We start from the raw sequence: 23,928 nt of genomic DNA, 5'->3' as shown, positions 1-23,928 counted from the left end.
GGGGGGCAGGGGGGGGGGGCGGGCAGGGGGGGGCGGGCAGGGGGGGGCGCGGGGGGGGCAGCAGCAGCCGCCTCGCGTGGGCGGTCTGGATGGAGCCTCGCGGTGAAATCGCCACGGTCCCCGGGGCCGAGGTCGGGGCCACGCGTCGCCATAGAGACGCCGCCCCCGCGGTCCCTGGGCTCGGCGTGAGGGAGACGCGGTGGCGCCGAGACGCGCGGGTCGAGAGACGAGGAACTCGGCGAGTGAGTGAGTGAGGGGAGTGTGAGAGGGAGTGTGAGGGAGTGTGAGTGAGTGAGCGTGAGAGGGAGCGTGAGAGGGAGTGTGAGGGAGCGTGAGGCGAGGGAGTGGGAGACGTTGCGGGGCGCTGGCGCCGAGCGGTGCAAGGGAGGGAGCCGCCATCTTGGGATGCGGGGTCCGGTTCGCGGGGACACGCGAAGACACGGGGACACGCGAAGACACGGGGACACGCGAAGACACGGGGACACGCGAAGACACGGGGACACGCGAAGACACGGGGACACGCGAAGACACGGGGACACGCGAAGACACGGGGACACGCGAAGACACGGGGACACGCGAAGACACGGGGACACGCGAAGACACGGGGACACGCGAAGACACGGGGACACGCGAAGACACGGGGACACGCGAAGACACGGGGAGAGAGGCACGGGGACAGAGGCACGGGGACAGAGACACGGGGACAGGGACACGGGGACAGGGACACGGGGACAGGGACACGGGGACAGAGACACGGGGACAGAGACACGGACAGACACGGGGACAGAGACACGGGGACAGAGACACGCGGAGAGAGACACGCGGAGAGAGACACGGGGACAGAGGCACGGAGATAAACACGGAGAGAGATACGGAAAGACAAATATACCAAGGGACCTGGAGACGCACGAGTGGCAGAGAAAGATATACAGGAACGCGAGGCACTGGGAGATAGAGATGAGGGGAAACAGAGGTGCATGACACGAGAAACACACACAATTGAGAGCCTGTCATCTGAAACACGGGTACACGGAGACACGGGGCGAGACACGGGTACACGGAGACACGGGGGGAGACACAGGGGGAGACACAGGGGGAGACAGGGAGACACGGGTACACGGAGACACGGGGGGAGACACGGGTACACGGAGACACGGGGGGAGACACGGAGACACAGGGGGAGACACGGGTACACGGAGACACGGGGGGAGACACAGGGGGAGACACGGAGACACAGGGGGAGACAGGGAGACACGGGTACACGGAGACACGGGGGGAGACACAGGGGGAGACACGGGTACACGGAGACACGGGGGGAGACACAGGGGGAGACACAGGGGTAGACACGGAGACACGGGGGGAGACACAGGGGGGAGACACGGGGGAGACACAGGGGGGAGACACGAAGACACAGGGGGAGACACGGGTACACGGAGACACGGGGGGAGACAGGGGGAGACAGGGAGACACAGGGGGGAGACAGGGGGAGACACGGATACACGGGGGAGACACAGGGGGAGACACGGGGGAGACACAGGGGGGAGACAGGGAGACACGGGTACACGGAGACACGGGGGGAGACTGGGGGCTCTGGCCGGCAAGAGTCGCCATGTTCGTGACGAGGAGGCCGCTGCAGGCGGCGTCAGCCCCAGCAGGTACCGGAGCCCCGGGGAGGAGCGGGGCGACACGGGCGGTGATGTGGTCGGAGGAGTCGTCGGTTGCCACTTGGGTGGATACATCTTCGTTGCAAGTGCCCGAGGGAGCCCGCGTCTCATGAATCGGTTGCGGAGCCCCGCATTGGGGAGTTTTGCCAACGCCGCGAATTCGCGTTTAGTGTCACCCCCGACTCGCAGCCACGGGGAAGATGCGGGCCACGCAAGGGGGGTGCAGGACGCACTGCTCGGGGGTGGTGGGTGTCAAGTGTCCAGGGTGTCTGGTGCAAGGCGTGCAGGGCTGGTTGTGTGGCGCAGGGTGTCCATAGTCCAGGGTGTCTGGTGCTGCGCGTGTGGAGCACATTAAATTATGTGGAGTTGGCCAATAATGCAAGAGGTTTGGTGACATCACGGGGCGTGAATGATGGTGTGAGCGTGGGGCACAGATTACACGTTATGAAGTGTAATGTTAAGCGATAAGATTATATTCAACGACACCAAGGTGTACAGCATTGCATGTAAAAAGGTCTCCGCCTTTTCCAGACCACCAGTGCAAAATAACAACCTGTGGCCAATGTTTAGATTAGACCACCAACTCAAAGAGTTGAAAAAATGTAGCCGGCCAGTTATTTTCCGCTGGTGGTCTGAATAAGGCTGAGATCCTTTGTACATGCCATGCTGTGCACCTCTGTGTTTTGCTAACTCCATTCCCAGCCGGCATTAATGTTTCTGTTGTGCTGGGTTTCCTCGTCAATTACAGATGTTGTGAATGAAGTGACACGATTTCTTGTCTTCTTGCTGCTGCAGTGGCCGGTTCCGGAGACAAGGGCCCGGAGTCCGGCCCCCCACGCCACCGCGGAGATCCGGTCACGCCTGTGGAGTTACCGCCCCTGAGGAGCCAGCCGGTGAGGACGCGGCGCCAGGGAGCGTTCACCTCGTGAACGTCGCGCGTGGCCTGCAAAATGGTCGCAGTCTCACAGAGACATGGGGACACGGGAACACTTCGAGCTCTTGACTTACATAGTTTTGTCTTGAACCAGGACCAATGTCGAATTGAAAGGGTTCTTGCCTATAGACATCTGGCAGTTGGCCAGAATTAATTCAAGCAAGCCTGACTGCTGATTGTGATATGCACTCCAGGAGGCCGTGGGATGTGTCAAAATATTTGTATATTTTATGTGAATGAACAGTTGAGGGAAGGAGGCAAATTTTCTGCTTCTTTATCTTGGTTGTTAAAAATGGTAATTGGCAGTAGTACATTACATATCTGTGGACACAGGGATCATCTTCTCCCATCTCGCTCGCGAGTGCCACGGTCCCTCGTCCTACAGAATCACTAGGTCCTGCAGGCCCTTGTGGATCCAAACCTTTGTGACAACATTGTTTTCCGTAATGACGAGACATGAGGGGCAGGCCAGCGCAGTGGTGGACGCTCTTGACTCGCAGACAGCACAACATGTGGTCTATACCCGACTCGGGGTGCCTTTCTGTGTGGAGGATGTTTTCTCCCCCTGTCCTGCATGGGTTCTCCAGTTTCCACAAATAAAATATACAATGTAACAGGTATTGGCAAAACATCCCAATTTTGAAAAATTATCTGCAAATTGCTCAATTGGGATCACACACAGCAGCATTGCCCCCGACTGTGAACACTTTTTAGGACCCTTCTTAATAAGAGTCTTGACACTAAACAAAGAAAATTATAATTATCGTCATCCAGGATTGAACTCTCATCCTTCTGATTGCTTTACTGCCGAGCCACTGAGCGCAGGGGTGGTTCACCGCACCGAAAAGCGGTAACCGTTTTGAGAATCGATTACTGGTTCTAAAAGCCAGGGGTTGGAGGATTTAATAAACGTGCCTCATTGTTTCAACTTCTGCGCTGGGAAAGGAATGGAACCGGCGACCTCTGGATTGCAAGTCCATTATGCTGCTGCCCATGACACCACCACGACCACCACGGCAGCGTCAGCTCCCTTCGTTTCTCGGTTCCAATCAAAACGCGCTGTGTTTATTGCAAGAGACTTTTCTATACGTGCTGTAAACGAGTACGAACCGATTTTCACCGTATATACCGCTGGCACAACAATAACCGGTACTAATCACCGACCTTGCACTGACTCGACTGCGTGTCTTCCCTCGGCAACGTGCGCGCCGAACGGCCACAGCAGGGCGGCACGTCGAGGCCTGGCGCGGGCGATCCGCTGCTCTCGGCGCACTCCCAGCTGCAGGTGCAGCAGCTGTATGTCGACAGCCCCGGCGTCGGTGCCCGGCGGCCGGTGCTCGCGTCGCAGCCCAACGGCGCACCGCTGGCCGGCAAGGCCCACGCGCTGCCGGCGGTGCGCGCAGCCGATAAGACGCTCGGCGCCGGCGCCAGCCCAGCCTCCACCAAGTCCGGCGACCGCACTAATCACGCCTCGTGCTCCGCGTCCCCCAACAACAACAATGGCGGCAAGCAGCGGAGCCAGCCGGCGTCTCCCGAGCAGGCGGTGCGGCTGTATGGGCAGAAGCTTACGGCGTACGAGCACCAGGAGATTTACAACTACGCGGAGATATATTTCGTGGGGCACAATGCAAAGAAGCGGCCGGGGGTCGTGGGCGGAGCGAGCAACTGCGGCTACGACGACGAGCAGGGCTCGTACGTGCACGTCGCGCACGACCACGTCGCCTACCGCTACGAGGTGCTCAAGGTCATCGGCAAGGGCAGCTTCGGGCAGGTGGTGAAGGCCTTTGACCACAAGACCCAGACGCATGTGGCGCTCAAGATGGTGCGCAACGAGAAACGCTTTCACCGGCAGGCGGCGGAGGAGATCCGCATCCTGGAGCACCTGCGCAAGCAGGACCGGGAGAACAGCATGAACATCATCCACCTGCTGGAGAGCTTCACTTTCCGCGGGCATGTCTGCATGACCTTCGAGTTGCTCAGCATGAATCTTTACGAGCTCATCAAGAAGAACAAGTTCCAGGGGTTTAGTTTGGCGTTGGTGCGGAAGTTTGCGCACTCGATCCTGCAGTGTCTGGACACGCTGCACCGGAACCGCATCATTCACTGCGACCTGAAGCCAGAGAATATTCTCCTGAAGCAGCCCGGGCGCAGCGGCATCAAGGTACGCGTTGCTCCTTTACCCAGGGAAGCCTCACTTGAGTCTCAAATCTCAGTATTTAATTCAGGAGTGTCCTGACAAGTTTTGGTAGTGGGGGTGATGTTGTTGCTGCTGTGTGTAATCCCAAATTAGTAATTTGCAGGTACATTTTCAGCACTGGGACATTTGTCCAATACCAGTTACGTTGTGTGTCTTAGCTATGGGAGGAAACCCATGCAGAGCAGGGGGAGAGAATGCCAACTCCACGCAGAAGAAAGGTGCCTGAGTCGGGAATCAAACCCAGGTGCTTCTGGCTGTGAGGCACGAGTGTTGCTACTGCACCGCCAGCCTGCCACCCTGCCTCCCTTTAACTGTATGTAGACACATGGACCACTGGTCCATGTGCCTACATACATATGCATAAAGAGAAAGTGCACACGACTATCTACTAGGACACATCGTTCAAAAACATGGTCATTAAAAATACGGAACAAAAAGTGCGCAAAGAAGCGTGGAGAGACACCTGCTTAAAATGACAATGAGAAAGAGGAAGAGGATGGCATAGATGAGAGGAAACACGCGGGCTAGAGACGCCATTCAAACTGGGAAGGAAGGTGAGTGGGCCTGGGCAGAACACGTTGCCACTGGAAGGAAACGATGATGGGCGACGATCAAGAATAATTTTACACAGCGCGTCCGAGAGGATGCGAGGAAATCAACTCGTGTGGTGGCTTGTGGAGGCCTTCATCCAGCAGTAGAGTGACCAAGGCTGATGTTTTGGGGCAGGGCAAGCTCAATCTGCGGAGTCAACCGTTAGGTGAAGCAGCGGGAGTGATGGAGGCGTCAGTGGAAATGGTAAAAATGTCGTCCTGTCATTGACATCATCTCATTGTGATGAGTAATTCATTTAGACTGAAGGCAGAGCAGTAGTGCCACTCATGCCTCACAGCAAGACATTCCTGGATTCGAGGTCTGACTCGGCACGTGGAGTTTGTATGTTCTCCCGCTCTAGCTAAACACACACGCACAATGTAACTGGTATTGGCAAAGCGTCCCAGTGCTGAATAATTACCTGCAAATTACACGATTGGGATCGCATATAGCAGCAGCAACATCTAACCCTATTGTGAAAAATATGACAGAACCCTCCTCAAATAGAGTTGTGAGACTCGGTGAGACTTTCCTGGGTGAATGAACATAAATCCTTGTTAGGGGTTAACTCAGCCATCATCCCTCCGGGTCGATAAAATTGGCACCACTTTTTGGGGATGGTTGCCTTATGGAAAGACTCGGCCCTGTCATAAGAATGTAGAATTTCCAGCATAGGCTCAGAGATGTAATCAAGAGATGAGCACCAATGCCTCCATAATCATCTGAGCAGGTAGTCACTTTGCCTTTTAATGATATAGTGCATCGCCTACACACGATATAGTACCTAATATGGTATTCCCGTGTATTTAAATTGTACGTTCACCATTTTACCAAACGTAAATGTTTGCTTTAACTTCTTGATGCTGCCGGCGCAGGTGATAGATTTTGGCTCGAGCTGCTTCGAGCACCAGCGGGTCTACACGTACATCCAGTCGCGCTTCTACCGCGCGCCGGAGGTGGTGCTGGGCGCCCGCTACGGCCCGCCCATCGACATGTGGAGCCTGGGCTGCATCCTGGCGGAGTTGCTCACGGGCAGCCCGCTGCTGCCGGGCGAGGACGAGGGCGACCAGCTGGCCTGCGCCATGGAGCTGCTGGGCATGCCGCCGCAGCGGTTGCTCGCCCAGGGCAAGCGCTCGCGCAACTTTGTGAGCTCGCGCGGCCACCCGCGCTACTGCAGCGTGACCGAGGCGCCCGACGGCGCCGTGGTGCTCAACGCGGGGCGCTCGCGCCGCGGGAAGCCGCGCGGGCCGCCGGCAAGTCGCGAGCTGCCGGCGGCGCTGCGCGGTTGCGACGACCCCCTGCTGCTGGACTTCCTGCGCGGGTGCCTCGAGTGGGAGCCCTCGGAGCGCCTCACGCCCGCCCAGGCGCTGCGCCACCCGTGGCTCCGGCGCCGCCTGCCGAGGCCCCCCCCGCAGTCGGGGGCCGGGGGCGGCGGCGGAGGGGCGGGCGCCGGCACCGCGGCGGCCGGGGGGGACGGGGGCCGCCGCGGAGGCCGCTCGGACCCGCTGGCCAAGCTGCCGCCGGCGCCGCACGCCGGCTCGTCGGGGAAGCACCGGACTCGCGCTACGGCGTCCGCCAACAACCACCAGCAGCAGCAGCAGCAGCACGAGCACAGCCCCGCGGGGCCCCCGAGAACCGTGTTCCCCAAGATCCTGGGCTGACGTCTCTGACGCGAGAAGACATTACAGCTGCACAAAACTTGAATTTTTACAAAGTTTGTTTTTTTAATCTTAAGAACGCTACCAGGGTCCAGACTTTTGCAGTACACGTTTTTACGCGAAATTTTTTTCACGATTCTTTGTAATGAAAAAAATATTTTACAATACTATTGCTAAAGTGAAGGACTTTTTGGTTTTTAAGCAATTTTTTTACCTAAGCTGTACCTTTCAGATCAAAATATAACAGTGGTGTCCAAAATCAGCAAAATTAAAAACACTTAGTGCATCTTTGTTGTTGCGTAGGTGCCGTTCCTAAATGGCTTGATGAGTCCCACTGCAGCAGTGGCAGCATGAGCAGCCGCCGCTTTATATGAAGAGCAGGAAGAGAGAGGGTGTCTGCAAACACGCGCGCACTCTGATGCCTCGTCCGCGTGTGATCCCGGGGGGTGACTCGCGCTGTTTGATGACTACACTGATCAGGCGCAGTGGTGACACGTGCGCCTCGCAGCAAGAAGCGCCTGGGTTCAAGTCCTAGCTTGGCGCCTGTCTGTGGAGTTTGTCATCTCTTCCCCCTGTTCTGCGCGGGGTTCCTCCCATAGCAAAAAAAACGTGACAAATGTAACTGGTATTGCAAATTACTCAATTAGGATTACGCGCAGCAGAAACATCGCCCCCCTACTATGAAAACTTGGTAGAACCCTTTTCTTTTAAAATTATTGAGACTCAGTGAGGCTTTTCTAGGTAAGCAAGCAAAATAATGAACACTAAAAGACGTATCAATTCAGCGTCATATTTAAGCATTTGGGAAAACCTTTAGTTTGCCTCTGATATAATCAGCCATTGCTGTCCAATGTGTGACTTGTGACAGTGGCGGCGGTGGCGTTTTGGTTTGCTGATGAATAGCAGTGAGGATACCCTTGCCCTTCTCAATGAAGCACGACACAGTCTATGGACCATGTCCTCGATCACAGCCCAGCTCAGGCTTGAGCCGCTCAGATGATTTCAATGACGCGTGAGTGAACAGTCGTGGTTCGGCACGGATCATGCGAATATCTCGTACACGTCTGTGACCATTGCCCAGAGCCAGCTCAGGTTAAGCATGGTGACTGATCTATGGCTCACTTGTGCCACAGCCAAGCCTGAGCCAAGCTGTGACTACAGGCCAATGTCTCTCCAATGAATTCCAGCAGTAACTCGGGTCTTCAAGCTGTTGAGGAAATGTGTGACTTTTCTTAAACGTGTCTCGTGTTTTATATTTGGTTTTTGCACCATGGTTCATTTTATAACTGACGATGCAGTGTGTGTACGTGACTCAGAGTTGCACTGGTTCGACTACAGCAGAGCTCGCCAGCAGTACAGTGCTTGTTAAGATGTCAGTGCCGTCGTGCCTTACCGAACATCGTTGCGACGACGATTCACTGGTGACCAGAATCTCTCTACGGACACACTTATAAAAATAACTGTGGGTGACTTGGCTAGAGTGTTTTTTTTAAACAAAGTTATCACGTGAAACATCCTATTTTTATACTTTGCACAACTGTTCGTACAGTCGCAGGATGATCGCGTACTAATTTAATGTTAGCCGTGGTATTTGTCGTACCAAAGTGACGTTTGTAAGTGGTGCGTACGCATGACAGTGTTGTGTGAATCCATTTCAAGGCACTTGGATTTGAGGAGTTAAACTGATGAAATGTGAACGAATAAGATGCTGATGGAGGTAGATGTCAGTCGGGTCAACGTTACACCGCGTACCCATCGTGGCACGTTGCCGGCAGGAGAACCAAAAACATTTCTGATCGCTCTTAATGTGCAGACCGTGTATCTGTAACGTGTCTCGTATATGCTAGCTGACACTAACGTTGCTGTGGACAAAAGCTAAATAAAATATAAATGCAACTTTGGTGCGCATCGTTCACTCGCAAGTGGGTTCTTGTACATACAACTGTAACCGATGATGTTTTAGCAATCACTGTTTTCATATTCATGTCTGCGAACACGAGAATCGCCACCCGTCCGAGTTTGACTCTTCACGATGCGGGAATTGGCACCTGTATTCAGAAGGCAGGGATTAATGTGTACTGAGATCCGGTGGCTTCATGTTGAACTCTTACTCGATACATTGCTCATTTCAGATAGACTAAGGCTAACTTAGAAACATTGTCCACGTTTGGTCCATCGTGGAGAAGGTGGCGACGCTCGTGTTAACCATGGTGCTGAATTCAGACTGCAGACAAATGGCTGCCAATTTGCGGTGTTGGGACACGCGCGGTAATTTTCCACCACAAGGCGAGCGCAGTGAAGCGTTGATACGCACACAGCCAGTTACTTGGCGACCAGGCCCCTTCAAACGTGAACAGTGACCACCGTGAATCGGCAGTTTATACTCGAGTTTACGCGTTTTATAACCAGACCGCTTCGTCGTTGATATGAGTGGCAATGTGGGGGCGGCGGCGGCACAGAGGTGACGTTCGCGCCTCACCGCATGAACCTCCTGGGTTCGACTCCCGACTCGGGCGCCTTTCTGCGTGGATTAGCACAGTATGTTGTCCCCAGTTTCCACCGGTTTCCTCCCATTGCAATAAAAACACAGACAGTGCAATGCAACTGTGACTCGCCACATACCCCAATAGGGACCACACAGCAGCAACATTGCCCCCTACTGTGAAACCCTTGGCAGGACCCTCCTGAAAAAGAGTTGAGGCTTTCCTGGGTAAATAAGTATAACAACGATAATGCACCATTTTTACATTGGTTGCAGGTCAATTTCAATAAACATTTCAGAAACATGCATATTATATTTTAAGATATTTTATTGACTCTTGGGTTCGGCCACACAATGGAACCCGAATACAAACATCAGTTATGAGTCGTGATACTGGCAGCAAAACCTGTCGCGTTATATTTATAGAACTAGGGCAGCAGAACGGTGCTTGTGCGCGCGTCATAGTGTGCTTGCAGTGGCAATTGTGCAATTGAGGCGTTCTGTTTCCAGATATTTCCCAGGTGAAAAATGTTTAAAGACCTAAACGATCCATTAGAACAAATGATAATGATATCACGCTGTGGGAATAACATTGTAGCCCTTACAGGGCGGTGTAATCAGATCGCTGTGGGACACGGTTGGCTACGTACGGTGCGAAATAAGTTCAATGTACACACATACATGGACCTGGGTGGCGCATGTCGATGTAGGGTGGCGCGATGAAAGCGAATCACCCTGCAGCAGCCCATGTTCACTGATGCTCTCACTCTCTCTCAGAGATCCACTCGCAGCCCCTCACACACCCTGTCGCCTTAAAGGCCGGCAAGACACACGACGGGGTGGGTGGCCAGCACCACACCCGGCCACATTTGTCTCCCCAGTGGCGATGTTTTACACATCACACCAGGTACTCATTTGAGGTCGAGTCGACCCAGGGGAGGCCCAGTACTGCTATAGATAATCGTCACTGGTGTTGACCGTGAGGGGGAATCGAACTCGGATAGGTGGCTTCATAGCGCAGCACTCTAACCACTTCATCACCACTCACACAGCACACTCGTCCTCTCACACTCACACAACACACTCGCCCTCTGACACTCACACAGCACACACACAGCACACTCACACAGCACACTCGCCCTCTCACACTCGCCCTCTCACACTCAAACAGCACACTCACACAGCACACTCACACAGCACACTCACACAGCACACTCACACAGCACACTCACACAGCACACTCACACAGCACACTCACACAGCACACTCGCCCTCACACTCACACAGCACACTCACACAGCACACTCACACAGCACACTCACACAGCACACTCTCACAGCACACTCTCACAGCACACTCTCACAGCACACTCACACAGCACACTCACACAGCACACTCACACAGCACACTCACACAGCACACTCACACAGCACACTCACACAGCACACTCACACAGCACACTCACACAGCACACTCGCCCTCACACTCACACAGCACACTCACACAGCACACTCACACAGCACACTCTCACAGCACACTCTCACAGCACACTCACACAGCACACTCACACAGCACACTCACACAGCACACTCACACAGCACACTCACACAGCACACTCACACAGCACACTCACACAGCACACTCGCCCTCTCACACTCACACAGCACACACACAGCACACTCACACAGCACACTCGCCCTCTCACACTCGCCCTCTCACACTCACACAGCACACTCACACAGCACACTCGCACAGCACACTCGCACAGCACACTCGCACAGCACACTCGCACAGCACACTCGCACAGCACACTCGCCCTCACACTCACACAGCACACTCACACAGCACACTCACACAGCACACTCACACAGCACACTCTCACAGCACACTCTCACAGCACACTCACACAGCACACTCACACAGCACACTCACACAGCACACTCACACAGCACACTCGCCCTCTCACACTCACACAGCACACACACAGCACACTCACACAGCACACTCGCCCTCTCACACTCGCCCTCTCACACTCACACAGCACACTCACACAGCACACTCACACAGCACACTCACACAGCACACTCACACAGCACACTCACACAGCACACTCACACAGCACACTCACACAGCACACTCACACAGCACACTCACACAGCACACTCGCCCTCACACTCACACAGCACACTCACACAGCACACTCACACAGCACACTCTCACAGCACACTCTCACAGCACACTCACACAGCACACTCACACAGCACACTCACACAGCACACTCACACAGCACACTCACACAGCACACTCACACAGCACACTCACACAGCACACTCACACAGCACACTCACACAGCACACTCACAGACACTTGGCCTCACTGCCGTTTTCCCTCATCGCGGTGTGGGAATATGAACCGCTGTGAATAGTGGCGGCGCACGCACACGCGTGGTGCTGTTAGGAGTGGCGATTCTGTGAGGAGTGTGTGGTGCTGTTAGGCGTGTGTGGAGTGTGAGGAGTGTGTATGTTCTACCCCTGTTCTCCATGGGCTTCCTCTGGGTCCTTCCAGTAGTTAAGGGAACACGCGCAATGTAACCATCCCAATGCTCAGTTTAACACGTAGGAGGCTTTCACGACCAATATCATCCATACTAGATTTTTGGGTGAGATCGCGTAAATATATAAATGTGTCGTTAAACTCGCCACCACCCGACACAGCCAACTAGTCAGGGTTGTCACGTAAACAGAACGTGCTAATTCGTAAATAGTACAGCACTAACCGGTGTGTTGGAGAGCCAAGCTACAACATTTACAAACTGAGTACGACGTTTCGCCAGTAATTACAACCAGCTTCATCAGGCGACAGACAGATTTGTGGAGAAAACGGGACGAATGATCAGCATGAGACTGAAAGAACATCAGCATTGGCGGAGCCAGTGGGGGTGGGGTGGCACGTGCCCCCCCAATCATCCGATCGAAATCCCTCATTTTAATTGGATCATTGGGGTTTATTAGTAATAAATCGGCGACCCCCACTGCCACTGTGGAGCATATTATTATGTCCCAGGCACTCTATGAGATGATAGGACAATAGTCTGAGTCCATAATTGGCAATAAGTAACGGCAAAGCGGTTATAAGTGACTCAGAATTGTGCGCAGTTGCGTATACAGTACGCGACTTCCCTGAAGGTAAACACCTTCAGTGAGCGCGATGCCGATCACACACGCGTCGAATAAAAAACAAGGGACAAGTCCTTACTAACAACTCCTATCATTTTTCATTGCTGAAGTGGTTGTCCCCCCTACCTGAAAATCCTGGCTCCGCCATTGAACATCAGAGAAATATTAAATTATCCCAAATGCAACTGTCAGCAGTATCAGAACATGCGTGCCAACAAGGACACTCAATTGATTTTGATAACGTTGAAGTTTTTTTTGCAAAACGAGCTACTCCTGTCCAAGACTAATTTGATAATCTATAGAAAGTAAAAGAAATAAAAATAACTTTAACCGTTCGGATAGCTACCGCCTTAGTGCTGCGTGGAAGCGAATCATCAAATAATACATTGTTAAAATGCATGCCTACAAAGGGCAGCGTACTTCAAAAGGGATTACCGTTGGTATAGGGTTATTTGAATAAACACAATAGACAGGAAGGACAAGTTAAAAGGGCTCGCATAATGCGCATGCATAGTGTACGTTGCCTCAGTAATCCCCCCCCCCCCACATTGTGCAAGAGCGCAGAAGGGTGGTCAACCCATCCCAATGCTGAAATATGACCTGCAAGCTACTCAATTGGGATGATATACAGCGGCGGCGGCAGCAGCAGCACCATCGCCCCCTACTGCGGAAGCCTGGTAGGACCCTCCTGGGAAAGAGTTGAGACTCGGTGAGGCTCACGCTCGGCGGGCAGCCCATCCCAACCCAACCCATACACCTCCCGTATGAAGCATGACATCACCGGCTGCTAAAGCCTACGTGTCGACTAGGTAATTGGTTGATTAAATGTAAGGGCAATTTAAACATCTTAACCTCTACAAACTTCATAAACTGCCAAGACACTTCAGGGGATCACGCCCAGATGCCAATCACTCACTCAGTGCACTCCCTGCAATGTTGGACCCACGGAAATTACAAAACTGAAAAGTGTGCAAAGAGGGATGGAGAGATGCCCGGAATTGCACTTACATCAACAACATCGCATTGACCTTTACCCAGCAGTGGATAGACCATGGTGATTCTAGATTTGAACTTTTCGTGACTGCGGGGATCCATACTCTGGTTCTTTCGGTAAAGTCACGTAGGTAGAAATTAAATCACGACGTTTCGGGCGCAACACAAGCGTCCGTCACAGCAAGAAACACTTGTTTCTTTCTTGATGTGACTTGTTTCTTGCTGTGGTTGTCCCACCTGATGTGTTTGTCCCACCTGATGACGGACGATTGTGTTCCGCCCGAAACGTGATTTATTTTATTTTATACCTACGTGACTTTACCGAAAGAACCAAAGAGTATAGACCATGATGATTACACTGAGAGTTTATTAACACGTAGAGAGAGATTGAGGAAGTTTACGTCTTTCAGTTTCATTTATGAGGTGTCGCCCTGTGAGCCATGCGTCTCTTGACTCGGGTGCAACCGCAACAAACAAAAACATGAACAAAGAACATCTTAAAGTGACTAAGCGCAACAGAAAAATCCAGGAAAAAACAGCAAAGTCTTCCAGAAAAAGCACCGCATATCAACGCTGTGTGCAAAAATCCCAATGGGATGCAAGTCAAACAATAACAACCATAAGACAATTTAGATTAGAGTTATCAGGCTAACTCTTTACTTCAACAAACAAACATGGCTAAACCATACGTTTTCGAAATCATGAAAATAAAGCTATAAAAACAATGTAACAATGATCACAGGAACTGTGATTCAAATGTAACAATAAACAATATTACATAACATGTACGACCAAACTTTGCAGCCATAGCTGGCTGCATGAGTCACTCCATAACAGCAGGAGTATCAGCAGGAGTATCAAACTATTTCAATGCACCTTTACAGATCAGCACACTATAATCAAAACTCAAGATCATACTTTGCAGCGGCCATCCGGAGCGATGCATTTGATTTCAGGCCACTCTGCATAGCAGTGGCAGCTAGGGGTGTACAGCTCCTCTAGAGCAGTTTTGAGTGAAGATCTCACAGGTAGTGATCCAAGTTGCAGTTTATTGCGATAGCATTCCAGACCCTGGGGGCATCAATAGACAAGGCCCTTCCTACAGTGTTTGTACGGCAATAGGGAATGTGAAGCTGGTAAATGAGCGAAGACCTTGGGTCACATTTGTTCTTTGAAACAGTGAGGAGATCCAGCAGGTAGTCTGCTGATTTTTTTGTAAGTACATCGTGAATAAATAAGATCTGATGCACAAGCCGTCGATCATTAAGAGAAGTTAAGTTTGACCCAATGTAGAGATCGCAGTGGTGGGTTCTATATGGGCAGTTCGATGCAAATCTTAAGTCTGAGTGATACATTGAGTCAAGCTTCTTCAGTACAGTACTGGGGGCTGATGTATACACGATGTCACAGTAATCAAGTAGAGGAGGTATGGTAGCTTTTATCAATTCCAAACGGAACATAGGGGGGAAGCAGTGCTTGTGTCGAAACAGAAAACCAATTTTAATTTTTGTCTTTTTACCAATATAATCAATGTGATCTTTAAAATTCAGTTTTGAATCAAAGATGACCCCAAGATACTTACAGATCTTGACTTGCTCTATTTTATAAGGAAGACGGGATCCAGTGGCGTAACGATATCAGCTCAGGGGGTTCGCCAATCGGTCAGGCGGGGCCCCAAAACTGTTCAAAACAAATCTCATGGTGGTTGTCAAGGGGGCCCCAACTCGTAGCTTTGGCCACCAGGGGGGCAAGGCACATGGGCTATTACGTCATGCAACCTCTTATTCCCGTGTACTGGATCCGCGTGACGTGCACGCGTCGTGGTGGAGTGACGTCATAGAGGTGACGTCATGGATTAGCTCTGCGGTACTCGAATGCAGTGACGTCACGGCGCAACGACCTCGTGACGTCACCGCGGCTGTTGTGGAGAAGGCGATGATGGCGGCCACGGGGTTCGCGGAGCCGGGGAGCGGCCGCACTGGCGCCTGTGCCTCGCTGCGGCCGCCTCACGGCGACAAACTGCGGCAGATGAGCACCCAGGAGCTGCAGCAGCTGCTGGAGGATGACGCCAAGCTGGAGAGCATGGTGCGCGACATGGAGGAGGTGAGCGAGCGGGCGGGCGAGCACCGCGGCGTCCCGCGAGGCCCAAAGTGAGGCGCGGGGAGTGCGAGGGTGAGGCACTCACGAGACGGGGTGAGGAAGTACGAGTGAGTGTGAGGGAGTGTGAGGGAGTGTGTGGGAGTGTGAGGGAGTGTGAGGGAGTGTGAGGGAGTGTGTGGGAGTGTGAGGGAGTGTGTGGGAGTGTGAGGGAGTGTGATACGGAGTGTGTGGTAGTGTGAGACGGGGTGTGTGGGAGTGTGAGGGAGTGTGTGGGAGTGTGAGGGAGTGTGATGGAGTGTGATGGAGTGTGTGGGAGTGTGTGGGAGTGTGTGGGAGTGTGAGGGAGTGTGATACGGAGTGTGTGGTAGCGTGAGACGGGGTGTGTGGGAGTGTGAGGGATTGTGAGGAAGTGTGTGGGAGTGTGTGGGAGTGTGAGACGGGGTTTGTGGGAGTGTGAGGGAGTGTGTGGGAGTGTGAGACGGGGTGTGGGAGTGTGAGACGGGGTGTGTGGGAGTGTGAAGGAGTGTGTGGGAGTGTGTGTGAGTGTTTGGGAGTGTGAGACGGTGTGAGGGAGTGTGAAGGAGTGTGTGGGAGTGTGTGGGAGTGTGAGACGGTGTGAACGAGTGTGAACGAGTGTGAACGAGTGTGAGGGAGTGTGTGGGAGTGTGAGGGAGTGTGTGGGAGTGTGTGGGAGTGCGAGACGGTGTGAGGGAGTGTGAGACGGGGTGTGAGACGGGGTGTGGGAGTGTGTGGGAGTGTGAGACGGTGTGAGGGAGTGTGAGACGGGGTGTGGGAGTGTGAGGGAGCGTGAGACTCTGTGAGGACGAGCCTCGGTGGGTGATGGGGAGACTCATTCAGTGAGGAAAAATGGGAATTCTCATTAGATCTGAATTCACACCACAAAGGCCCCCAGTGGATTTTCCCCTCTTGAGGCCCCAGCGGGGTCCCCCCTGTGGCCTCTCGCGCGGGCGGGCCGCTGACATCATCCACTTCCGTGTGCGCCCACCGCGTGGATTGTTCGCACCAATCGGGGCATCGGATTCTCGCCCTCCATCGGATGTAATCGTCGACTTCATGGCTCAGGAAACGAGAATCCAGTCAGGAAGCCACTGATCGACGTCTCGAGAATCGCTTGACAGCCCCACTCAGGCGTGTCACCTCCACTCAGGCGTGTCACCTGTGTCACCTGCACGTGTCACCTGTGTCACCTGTATGAGTCACCTTTACGGGGGCCCCGTTGCCTCAGGGGCCCCGGGCCGTGCCCAGTACCCCGACTGGCCAGTCCAGCCCCTGTTTGTGTACGCACTTGAAATCTAAATTGAAAAATATTTTCTTTAGAAGTTCAACATATCTACGTTGTTGCCCCGCGATGTATGTATACACAGTACTGTACACACATACAGTACTGTACACACATACATTACTGTACACACATACATTACTGTACACACATACAGTACTGTACACACATACAGTATTGTACACACATACAGTACTGTACACACATACAGTACTGTACACATCGTCATCTGCCCTACGGGTTGCGTCGTGGGTTTGGTCCGTGGCCGTGACCCAGGGCTGTGTAGCGCAGCGGTTCGAGATGCTGTGCCATACTGTATATTCATACTGTATATTCATATTGTTTATTATTGTATATTCATACTGTATATTCATACTGTATATTCATACTGTATATTAATATCGTTTATTATTGTTTACCCAGCAAATCTACACTTGAGTCTCAAGACTTGTTTTCAGGAGGGTTCTACCAAGTTTGTCACAGTAGTGAGCGATGTTGTAGCTGTGTGTGACCCCTTTTCAGTAAATGTAAGCAATTTAGATGTTCTGCCGATACCGGTTACGTGAAGCAAGACGCAGCTGCGTTGAGACGCTTACAACTGCTGTTGTGTACACAGAAAACGTATCATGGCTATGGTATTTACAGTGCTGCTGTGTTCAATGACGCATGTGCATATGGTCGGGGAACACAATCGGTAGCAGCAGGGTGGTGGCGCAGTGGCGACACTCGTGCCTGACGGCTAGAAGTACCCGGGTTCAATTCCCGTGTGTGGAGTTTGTATGTTCCCCTCCCCCTGTTCTACAAGAGTTTTCTCTGGGTTCTCCGTTTTATTCCCATAGCTAAAAAAAAACTCCACACAATGTAACTGGGGCATGATGGTGTAACATTTGTGTGATGGTGGGAAGTGATGATGCGAAAGTGTGACTGAATGATATGATTGGTGGGACATGTTTTGACAATAAGATGATTACCGCTTTGTGTCGCTCCATAAGAATGTGGAATTTCCATCACTGGCTCTTGCAGGGCTGTAAACGGGAGCTGAGCAACGGTGCCTCAACGCTCACTTCAGGAGCTCACTTTGAATGTGTCTGCATCTGTGCCCACACGCGCCACGCACGCAGCTGGAAAACATTCAGATGGAGAAGGAACTGTGCCTGGCCAGCAACCGCAGCTTGGCCGAGGAGAACCTGAAGCAGCAGCCGCAGCTGGAGGAGGGGCGACTGCTCCTGGCGCAGAAGTACCAGCAGCTTAAGACGCTACACGAAGCCTTCACGGAGAAGGCTGCCAGGATCGGTACGGCAGGGGTGCAGACAATGCGACACTTCCTCCTGCACACTTCTGTCGCTGCACACAGGGCAGATAGCGGCCGTTTCCGCGGGTCCATTGGGATTGCTCGTAATAGGATAGATGGGCGATAGGGCCATACGTAAGCGGAGTTCTACTCTCATGGCTAATCATTGTGAGTCGGGCTGGCATTGATAACACATCTCCCCCTCTCCCCACTCTCCCTGCCTCTCTCCCCACACTGCCTGCCCCTCTCTCCACACTCTCTTGCTCTTCTCACACTCCCTGTAGCAGAACCCTCCTGAAAAATAGTTTTCAGACTCATTGTGGTTTCTTGGGTAAATAAGTAGTTATGAAACATGATTCACACGTGAGATGAGTAGCTGTGTGAGTCGGGGCCGTGTGTGTTTTGAGTGAGTGGCTGTGTGAGTTGGCGCCACGTGTGTTGTGAATCAGTGGCTGTGGGAGTCAGGGTCGTGTGTGTTTTGAGTGAGTGGCTGTGTGAGTCAGGGCTGTGTGTGTTGCGTGGCTGTGTGAGTTGGGGCTGTGTGTGTTGAGTGGCTGTGTGAGTTGGGGCTGTGTGTGTTGAGTGGCTGTGTGAGTTGGGGCTGTGTGTGTTGAGTGGCTGTGTGAGTTGGGGCTGTGTGTGTTGTGAGTGGTTGTGTGAGTCAGGGCTGTGTGTGTTGAGTGGCTGTGTGAGTCAGGGCTGTGTGTGTTGTGAGTGGTTGTGTGAGTCAGGGCTGTGTGTGTTGAGTGGCTGTGTGAGTCAGGGCTGTGTGTGTTGAGTGGCTGTGTGAGTTGGGGCTGTGTGTGTTGAGTGGCTGTGTGAGTCAGGGCTGTGTGTGTTGTGAGTGGTTGTGTGAGTTGGGGCTGTGTGTGTTGTGAGTGGCTGTGTGAGTCGGGGCCGTGTGTGTTGTGAGTCGCTGTGTGAGTTGGGGCTGTGTGTGTTGAGTGGCTGTGTGAGTTGGGGCTGTGTGTGTTGTGAGTGGCTGTGTGAGTCAGGGCTGTGTGTGTTGAGTGGCTCTGTGTGTTGTGAGTGGCTGTGTGAGTTGGTGCCGTGTGTGTTGTGAGTGGCTGTGTGAGTTGGGGCCGTGTGTGTCGAGTGGCTGTGTGAGTTGGGGCTGTGTGTGTTGTGAGTGGTTGTGTGAGTCAGGGCTGTGTGTGTTGTGAGTGGTTGTGTGTGTTGTGAGTGGCTGGTTGAGTTGGGACTGTGTGTGTTGAGTGGCTCTGTGAGTTGGGGCTGTGTGTGTGTTGTGAGTGGCTGTCTGAGTCAGGGCTGTGTGTGTTGAGTGGCTCTGTGAGTTGGGGCTGTGTGTGTGTTGTGAGTGGCTCTGTGAGTCAGGGCTGTGTGTGTTGAGTGGCTGTGTGTGAGTTGGGGCTGTGTGTGTGTTGTGAGTGGCTCTGTGAGTCAGGGCTGTGTGTGTTGTGAGTGGTTGTGTGAGTCAGGGCTGTGGTGTGTTGTGATTGGCTGTGTGAGTTGGGGCCGTGTGTGTTGTGAGTGGCTGTGTGAGTCAGGGCTGTGGTGTGTTGTGAGTGGCTGTGTGAGTTGGGGCCACATGTGAGCTCGGCGATGGCGCTATCTGTGTGCGCAGAGAGCCGAGCGGACTCGCAGGGTGTGGATACCCTGCTGGCACTGCTGCAGGCCGAGGGTGCCAAGATCGAGGACGAAACAGAGGTGGGTGCCGGTCCCATTTCTCCACATTTACCGTCAATGTTTTGAACGCTCCTGGTAAGACAATGAATGTCAAAACCGGTCCTTGCCTATGGGAACCTGGAATTTCACCAGAATTGGTTTAAGCAAGCCTGACTGTTGAGACACTGATTGTCAAAACTGATCCAGAGATTGCACGTTTTGAACCAGTGCTGCAGAAATAATGCGCTTCCAGAAGCTCATGGGATGTGTAAAATACGAGTATTTTTATGTGGAGGGACAGATGTAGGAATGGGGCATGTTGGCTGCTTATTCATTTCCAATAGTGTCAGCTGAGCGGTAGTAAGTGGTTCGCAGTGGGAATGACGTGAGTTCACATCCTGGGTGGAAGTTGTCCTGCGACAAATTGCCAGCCTCAGCATTGACTGCTACTTTGAAACTCTAGTTCCTGCTTTCCACGACTGAACCCCCTGGCAGCGTGTGGAGTGCGAGCAGCAGTGCCAGTTGACCACTCTCAGACTCCTCGGTGCCAATTGATGCTTCTGTCCATGTTGTACCGGGTGTGGCACAGCTGTGTACCCTTATGTGGGGTCACTTCACACGAGACTTGTATTTCCGACGTGGAGGGACAGAGGTGTGGAGGCTGTCAGCTTATTTATTTAGTTGTATTATCCACAGCGACGCAAATGCCTGTTATCACTTGGCTGAGGTTGTTGGTGGTGATTGCGGGCGATGTTATTTGCTGATTGTTGTTGGTGTAGATGGGGTTTGATAGCAGTGGTTGTGGTTTTAGCAGTTAAAGGAAAGGTCCACATGTGCACTGTGGAAGCACAAAAGTTATTTACGACTTTTTGGGTAAATATTTTTATTGGGCGGCAGGATGGCGCTCGTGCCTCGCAGTAAGAAGCGCCTGGGTTTCATTCCCAACTCGGGCCCCTTTCTGTGTTGAGTTGGTATGTTCTCCCCCTCCAAGTATGTATGGGTTTTCTCCGGATTCTCCGGTTTCCTTCCATAGCTAATAAAACCCACACAGTGCAACCAATATCATTCGTAATACAGGTAATTGCTGTTGGACAAACATCCCAATGCTGATAAATTAATTGCAATTTACTCAATTTGGATTACATACAGTAGTAACATCGATTATGTTATGTGAAACCTTGGCAGGACTTTCTTGCAAAAATCTTGGGACTCAAGCCTTGTGGGTAAACAAGTGGAATAATAACGATATTTGTCCTCGGTCATTTGAGTTGGGTTTTCCCCCATTGCAGAAAATGGCCGAACACTTTATGGAGGGGCAGCTGACGCTGGAGGAGTTTGTGGACGACTACCAGAACAAGCGGCGCTTGGCTCACATGCGCCGTATCAAGATTGAGAAGCTGCAGGAGATCATCGCCAAGCAGCAGCAACAGCAGCCACAGGCGAACCAGCAGCAGCAGCAGCAGCTGCAACATATACAGCAGCTGCAACATATGCAGCAGCAGCAGCAACGGCATCACGCTGAGTGTGCACTGCCCGCCAGGCCCGCTCCACTGCCCCCCATGCCCGGGAGGACATCCAGCCCTGTGCACCCACAGCCCGGCCCCCAAAACTCAGCGCCCAACTCCATGCACTACCCCTACTTCCAGGGCGCCTCCATGCCAGCCCAGGCCCTCGACCCCAATCGAGCGTTGCCGCCCCTCCAGCACCGGGGCCAGGGGCCCTCCATGCCAGCCCCATTTAGCTACCAGGGTCCGGGCTACGGAGCCCCCCAGCAACCAGGGGGTTGGGGGCCCATCCTGCACAGGGCTCCCAATCCCCCTCCTCGGCCTGGGCAGTGGAACATAGGTTCCCAGCCTCCTCCCCTGCCGCCCCGCTCTGGCCCGGCACAAATTGGGTTCGTGATGCCGCAGTAGTAGAGCCGACCATCGACGCTGTAGCCCTTCGCTATCACTATCCCCTCACTCCTCTCATTGCCACATGATGTAATGTACAGAGAACGCTTTATATATTTAATTTGTAAACTTTACCATAACTCCTGAATACTTCAGAATTGGGATATTCGGGCAATATCAGTTACTGTTTTTTTTAGCTGCGGGAGGAAATCGCAGAACCCGAAGGAAACCCATGCAGAACATGGGGAGAAAACATACAAACTCCACATAGGCGCCCAAGTCGGGAATCGACCCAATAAATTATTGGTATTAGGCAAGTGTTACCACTGTGCCACTACCCTGCCGCGCTGCAGACCCCTAACCCTTCATCATTGCAGCGTGATTCCTCTCAGCGTGATGCTGTGGATCGTACATTTGCAGATTAACTGTCCTGACAGGAGCGTTTCTTGTTGGGCTTTGTGAGCGTCAGTGTCCAGGAGGAAGTCCCCATGCTCCTTGAGCCCTGATGTGGCACGAAGCACAACTGCGCCACATGTGCCCTTGGAGAGTAAACCGTTTATTTTGCTTAACCAGGTGAGAATTCAAGAGACAACGATGAGTGTAATTTTCAAGAGTGACCGTGGGTCACCAAAATCACAATAAAGAGGACAGCAATGAAGCAAATAGAAATCAGTGCCAAAACAACCAAACACAAGTTGGTGTAAAACAACCAATATACATTGGTGTCAAACAACCAACATAAGTTGGTGTAAAACCGCGTTTAAAACTGCAAAAACGTGAATCTATATTTAATTAAATACATTTCTTGTAGCGAAATTTGGCTCGGAACAATTTAGTTTGAAGAAGCTTACATTGAATAGTGCTGGTGTATATCCCCCCACGTGCAGGAACATCCTGCGTTTGCTCTCACGGGACTCGTTGCAAGGAGTGGTCTCGGATCGGTTGGGTTCTCTGCTGCCGGACAGGCCCGGTGGTAGTCTTGGCAGGTGGTTGTTGCTCAGACACGAGGAGTTGTGTACCGGGTGGTGGTGGGTAGTGCGGGTGGAACTCGGCGCGGGGTGGCCGTTGTGCATGTTGGGAGTTGCACCGCTCATATTTGGCAAACGGTCGTCTCCCGGGCGATGTAAAGTGATTTTCTGTTGAACTTGTATCAATAAGTCTGTTTTGCGTGCCGTGAACATTTTACTTTGTAATAAATGCTATAGTGTAGGGTTTAGTGCATTTTCTTCCTATCATATGTATGTTTAATCTGTATACACAATGGAAATGGAATGGAATGAGAAATGTAATCGTGCATTGGAAGCCACTGCACGAGTCTGCGATGTTAACAGAGAACTGGCAGCAGCGAGGAGGAGGCCGCGGTGGGAACCCCCCCACGGTGTCGCCAGGCCAGACAGCAGCAGCAGCTGTCTGCTCGATTCAAGAAACGTGTGTCAACTTGAATCGATTACAACTTTGACAGTGCTGAGTTGGGCCTGGGTGCAGCGGCAGAGCGAGCCAATTGAAATTGGAAGGTTGCGAGTTCAAATCCTGGTTATTGTATGTACTGTATGTTGAACTTCTTTCGCACCGTATGTAGACAAGTGCTCATCGGATGTGCGAGGGAAGGACAACAAGACAAAAAGAATTTTAAAGAAATTAGTATTCAATCTAGATTTAAAAGTGCTAAATCTAGTGGCTTCCTAATATTGCAATGAAGAGCGTTCCAGACGGCTGCAGAACCGCATCTGAAAGCACGTGATGCAGTGACCGTCTTTGTTCGATGGTCATCCAAAAGCTGCTGCGAGAATGACTGGAGTTCGTGTGATGGTTTATCGTCCTTGACGAGGTCAGCAAGTTGTGGGCGGTTGACTCAGCCCATCATCCTAGGGTCGGTAAAGTGAACACCACTTCCTGCGTTTAAAAATAAAACCGTAGCACTTGCATTTATTTTCAGTTATTAGGGTTTTCTCACCATATAAACTAAACTATTACGTAATACTATTCTGTTTTATGTACCGAATCTGCCTTCAAATCGGTGGTTG

At 52.4% G+C, this 23,928-nt stretch overlaps 2 protein-coding genes across 5 annotated transcripts; both read left to right on the top strand.

Annotated features, from left to right (window-relative positions):
- Positions 1 to 136: 136 nt before the first annotated feature.
- Positions 137 to 8,940, top strand: LOC144944245 (dual specificity tyrosine-phosphorylation-regulated kinase 2-like). Of its 4 annotated transcripts, none has more exons than XM_078872246.1 (4): positions 137 to 242; positions 2,460 to 2,557; positions 3,821 to 4,759; positions 6,262 to 8,940. In XM_078872246.1, coding segments are annotated over exons 1-4 (1,824 nt in total). In that variant the 5' UTR covers positions 137 to 241; the 3' UTR covers positions 7,048 to 8,940. The 4 variants fall into 4 exon arrangements, with proteins under 4 accessions (XP_078728372.1, XP_078728371.1, XP_078728370.1 ...); XM_078872245.1 differs by having other exon boundaries at positions 165 to 246; XM_078872244.1 differs by lacking the exon at positions 137 to 242 and adding an exon at positions 1,568 to 1,655 and having other exon boundaries at positions 3,824 to 4,759.
- A 6,652-nt stretch (positions 8,941 to 15,592) lies between these two features.
- LOC144944244 (uncharacterized) lies at positions 15,593 to 23,118 on the top strand. Its single transcript, XM_078872241.1, has 4 exons — positions 15,593 to 15,798; positions 18,217 to 18,388; positions 19,972 to 20,054; positions 21,302 to 23,118. Exons 1-4 carry the CDS (start codon positions 15,631 to 15,633, stop codon positions 21,923 to 21,925), a joined length of 1,047 nt encoding a protein of 348 aa, XP_078728367.1. The 5' UTR covers positions 15,593 to 15,630; the 3' UTR covers positions 21,926 to 23,118.
- Positions 23,119 to 23,928: the final 810 nt, after the last annotated feature.

Source organism: Lampetra fluviatilis, chromosome 34 (genome assembly GCF_964198595.1).
Source record: "Lampetra fluviatilis chromosome 34, kcLamFluv1.1, whole genome shotgun sequence".
Lineage (NCBI taxonomy): Eukaryota > Metazoa > Chordata > Hyperoartia > Petromyzontiformes > Petromyzontidae > Lampetra > Lampetra fluviatilis.
The sequence above is the reverse complement of the archived record's forward strand: the minus strand, read 5'-3'. Positions and strand labels throughout refer to the sequence as shown.

What these genes read in the sequence shown, in the direction of transcription:
- LOC144944245 (XM_078872243.1), top strand. Translation starts at nt 1,610, where the DNA reads ATGTTCGTGACGAGGAGGCCGCTGCAGGCGGCGTCAGCCCCAGCAG. An exon ending in CGCCCCTGAGGAGCCAGCCG is followed by an intron (nt 2,558 to 3,820) that starts GTGAGGACGCGG and finishes GAACGGCCACAG; the next exon opens with CAGGGCGGCACGTCGAGGCC. An exon ending in CCGGGCGCAGCGGCATCAAG is followed by an intron (nt 4,760 to 6,261) that starts GTACGCGTTGCT and finishes CTGCCGGCGCAG; the next exon opens with GTGATAGATTTTGGCTCGAG.
- LOC144944244 (XM_078872241.1), top strand. Translation starts at nt 15,631, where the DNA reads ATGATGGCGGCCACGGGGTTCGCGGAGCCGGGGAGCGGCCGCACTGGC. An exon ending in TGGTGCGCGACATGGAGGAG is followed by an intron (nt 15,799 to 18,216) that starts GTGAGCGAGCGG and finishes CCACGCACGCAG; the next exon opens with CTGGAAAACATTCAGATGGA. An exon ending in GGAGAAGGCTGCCAGGATCG is followed by an intron (nt 18,389 to 19,971) that starts GTACGGCAGGGG and finishes CTGTGTGCGCAG; the next exon opens with AGAGCCGAGCGGACTCGCAG.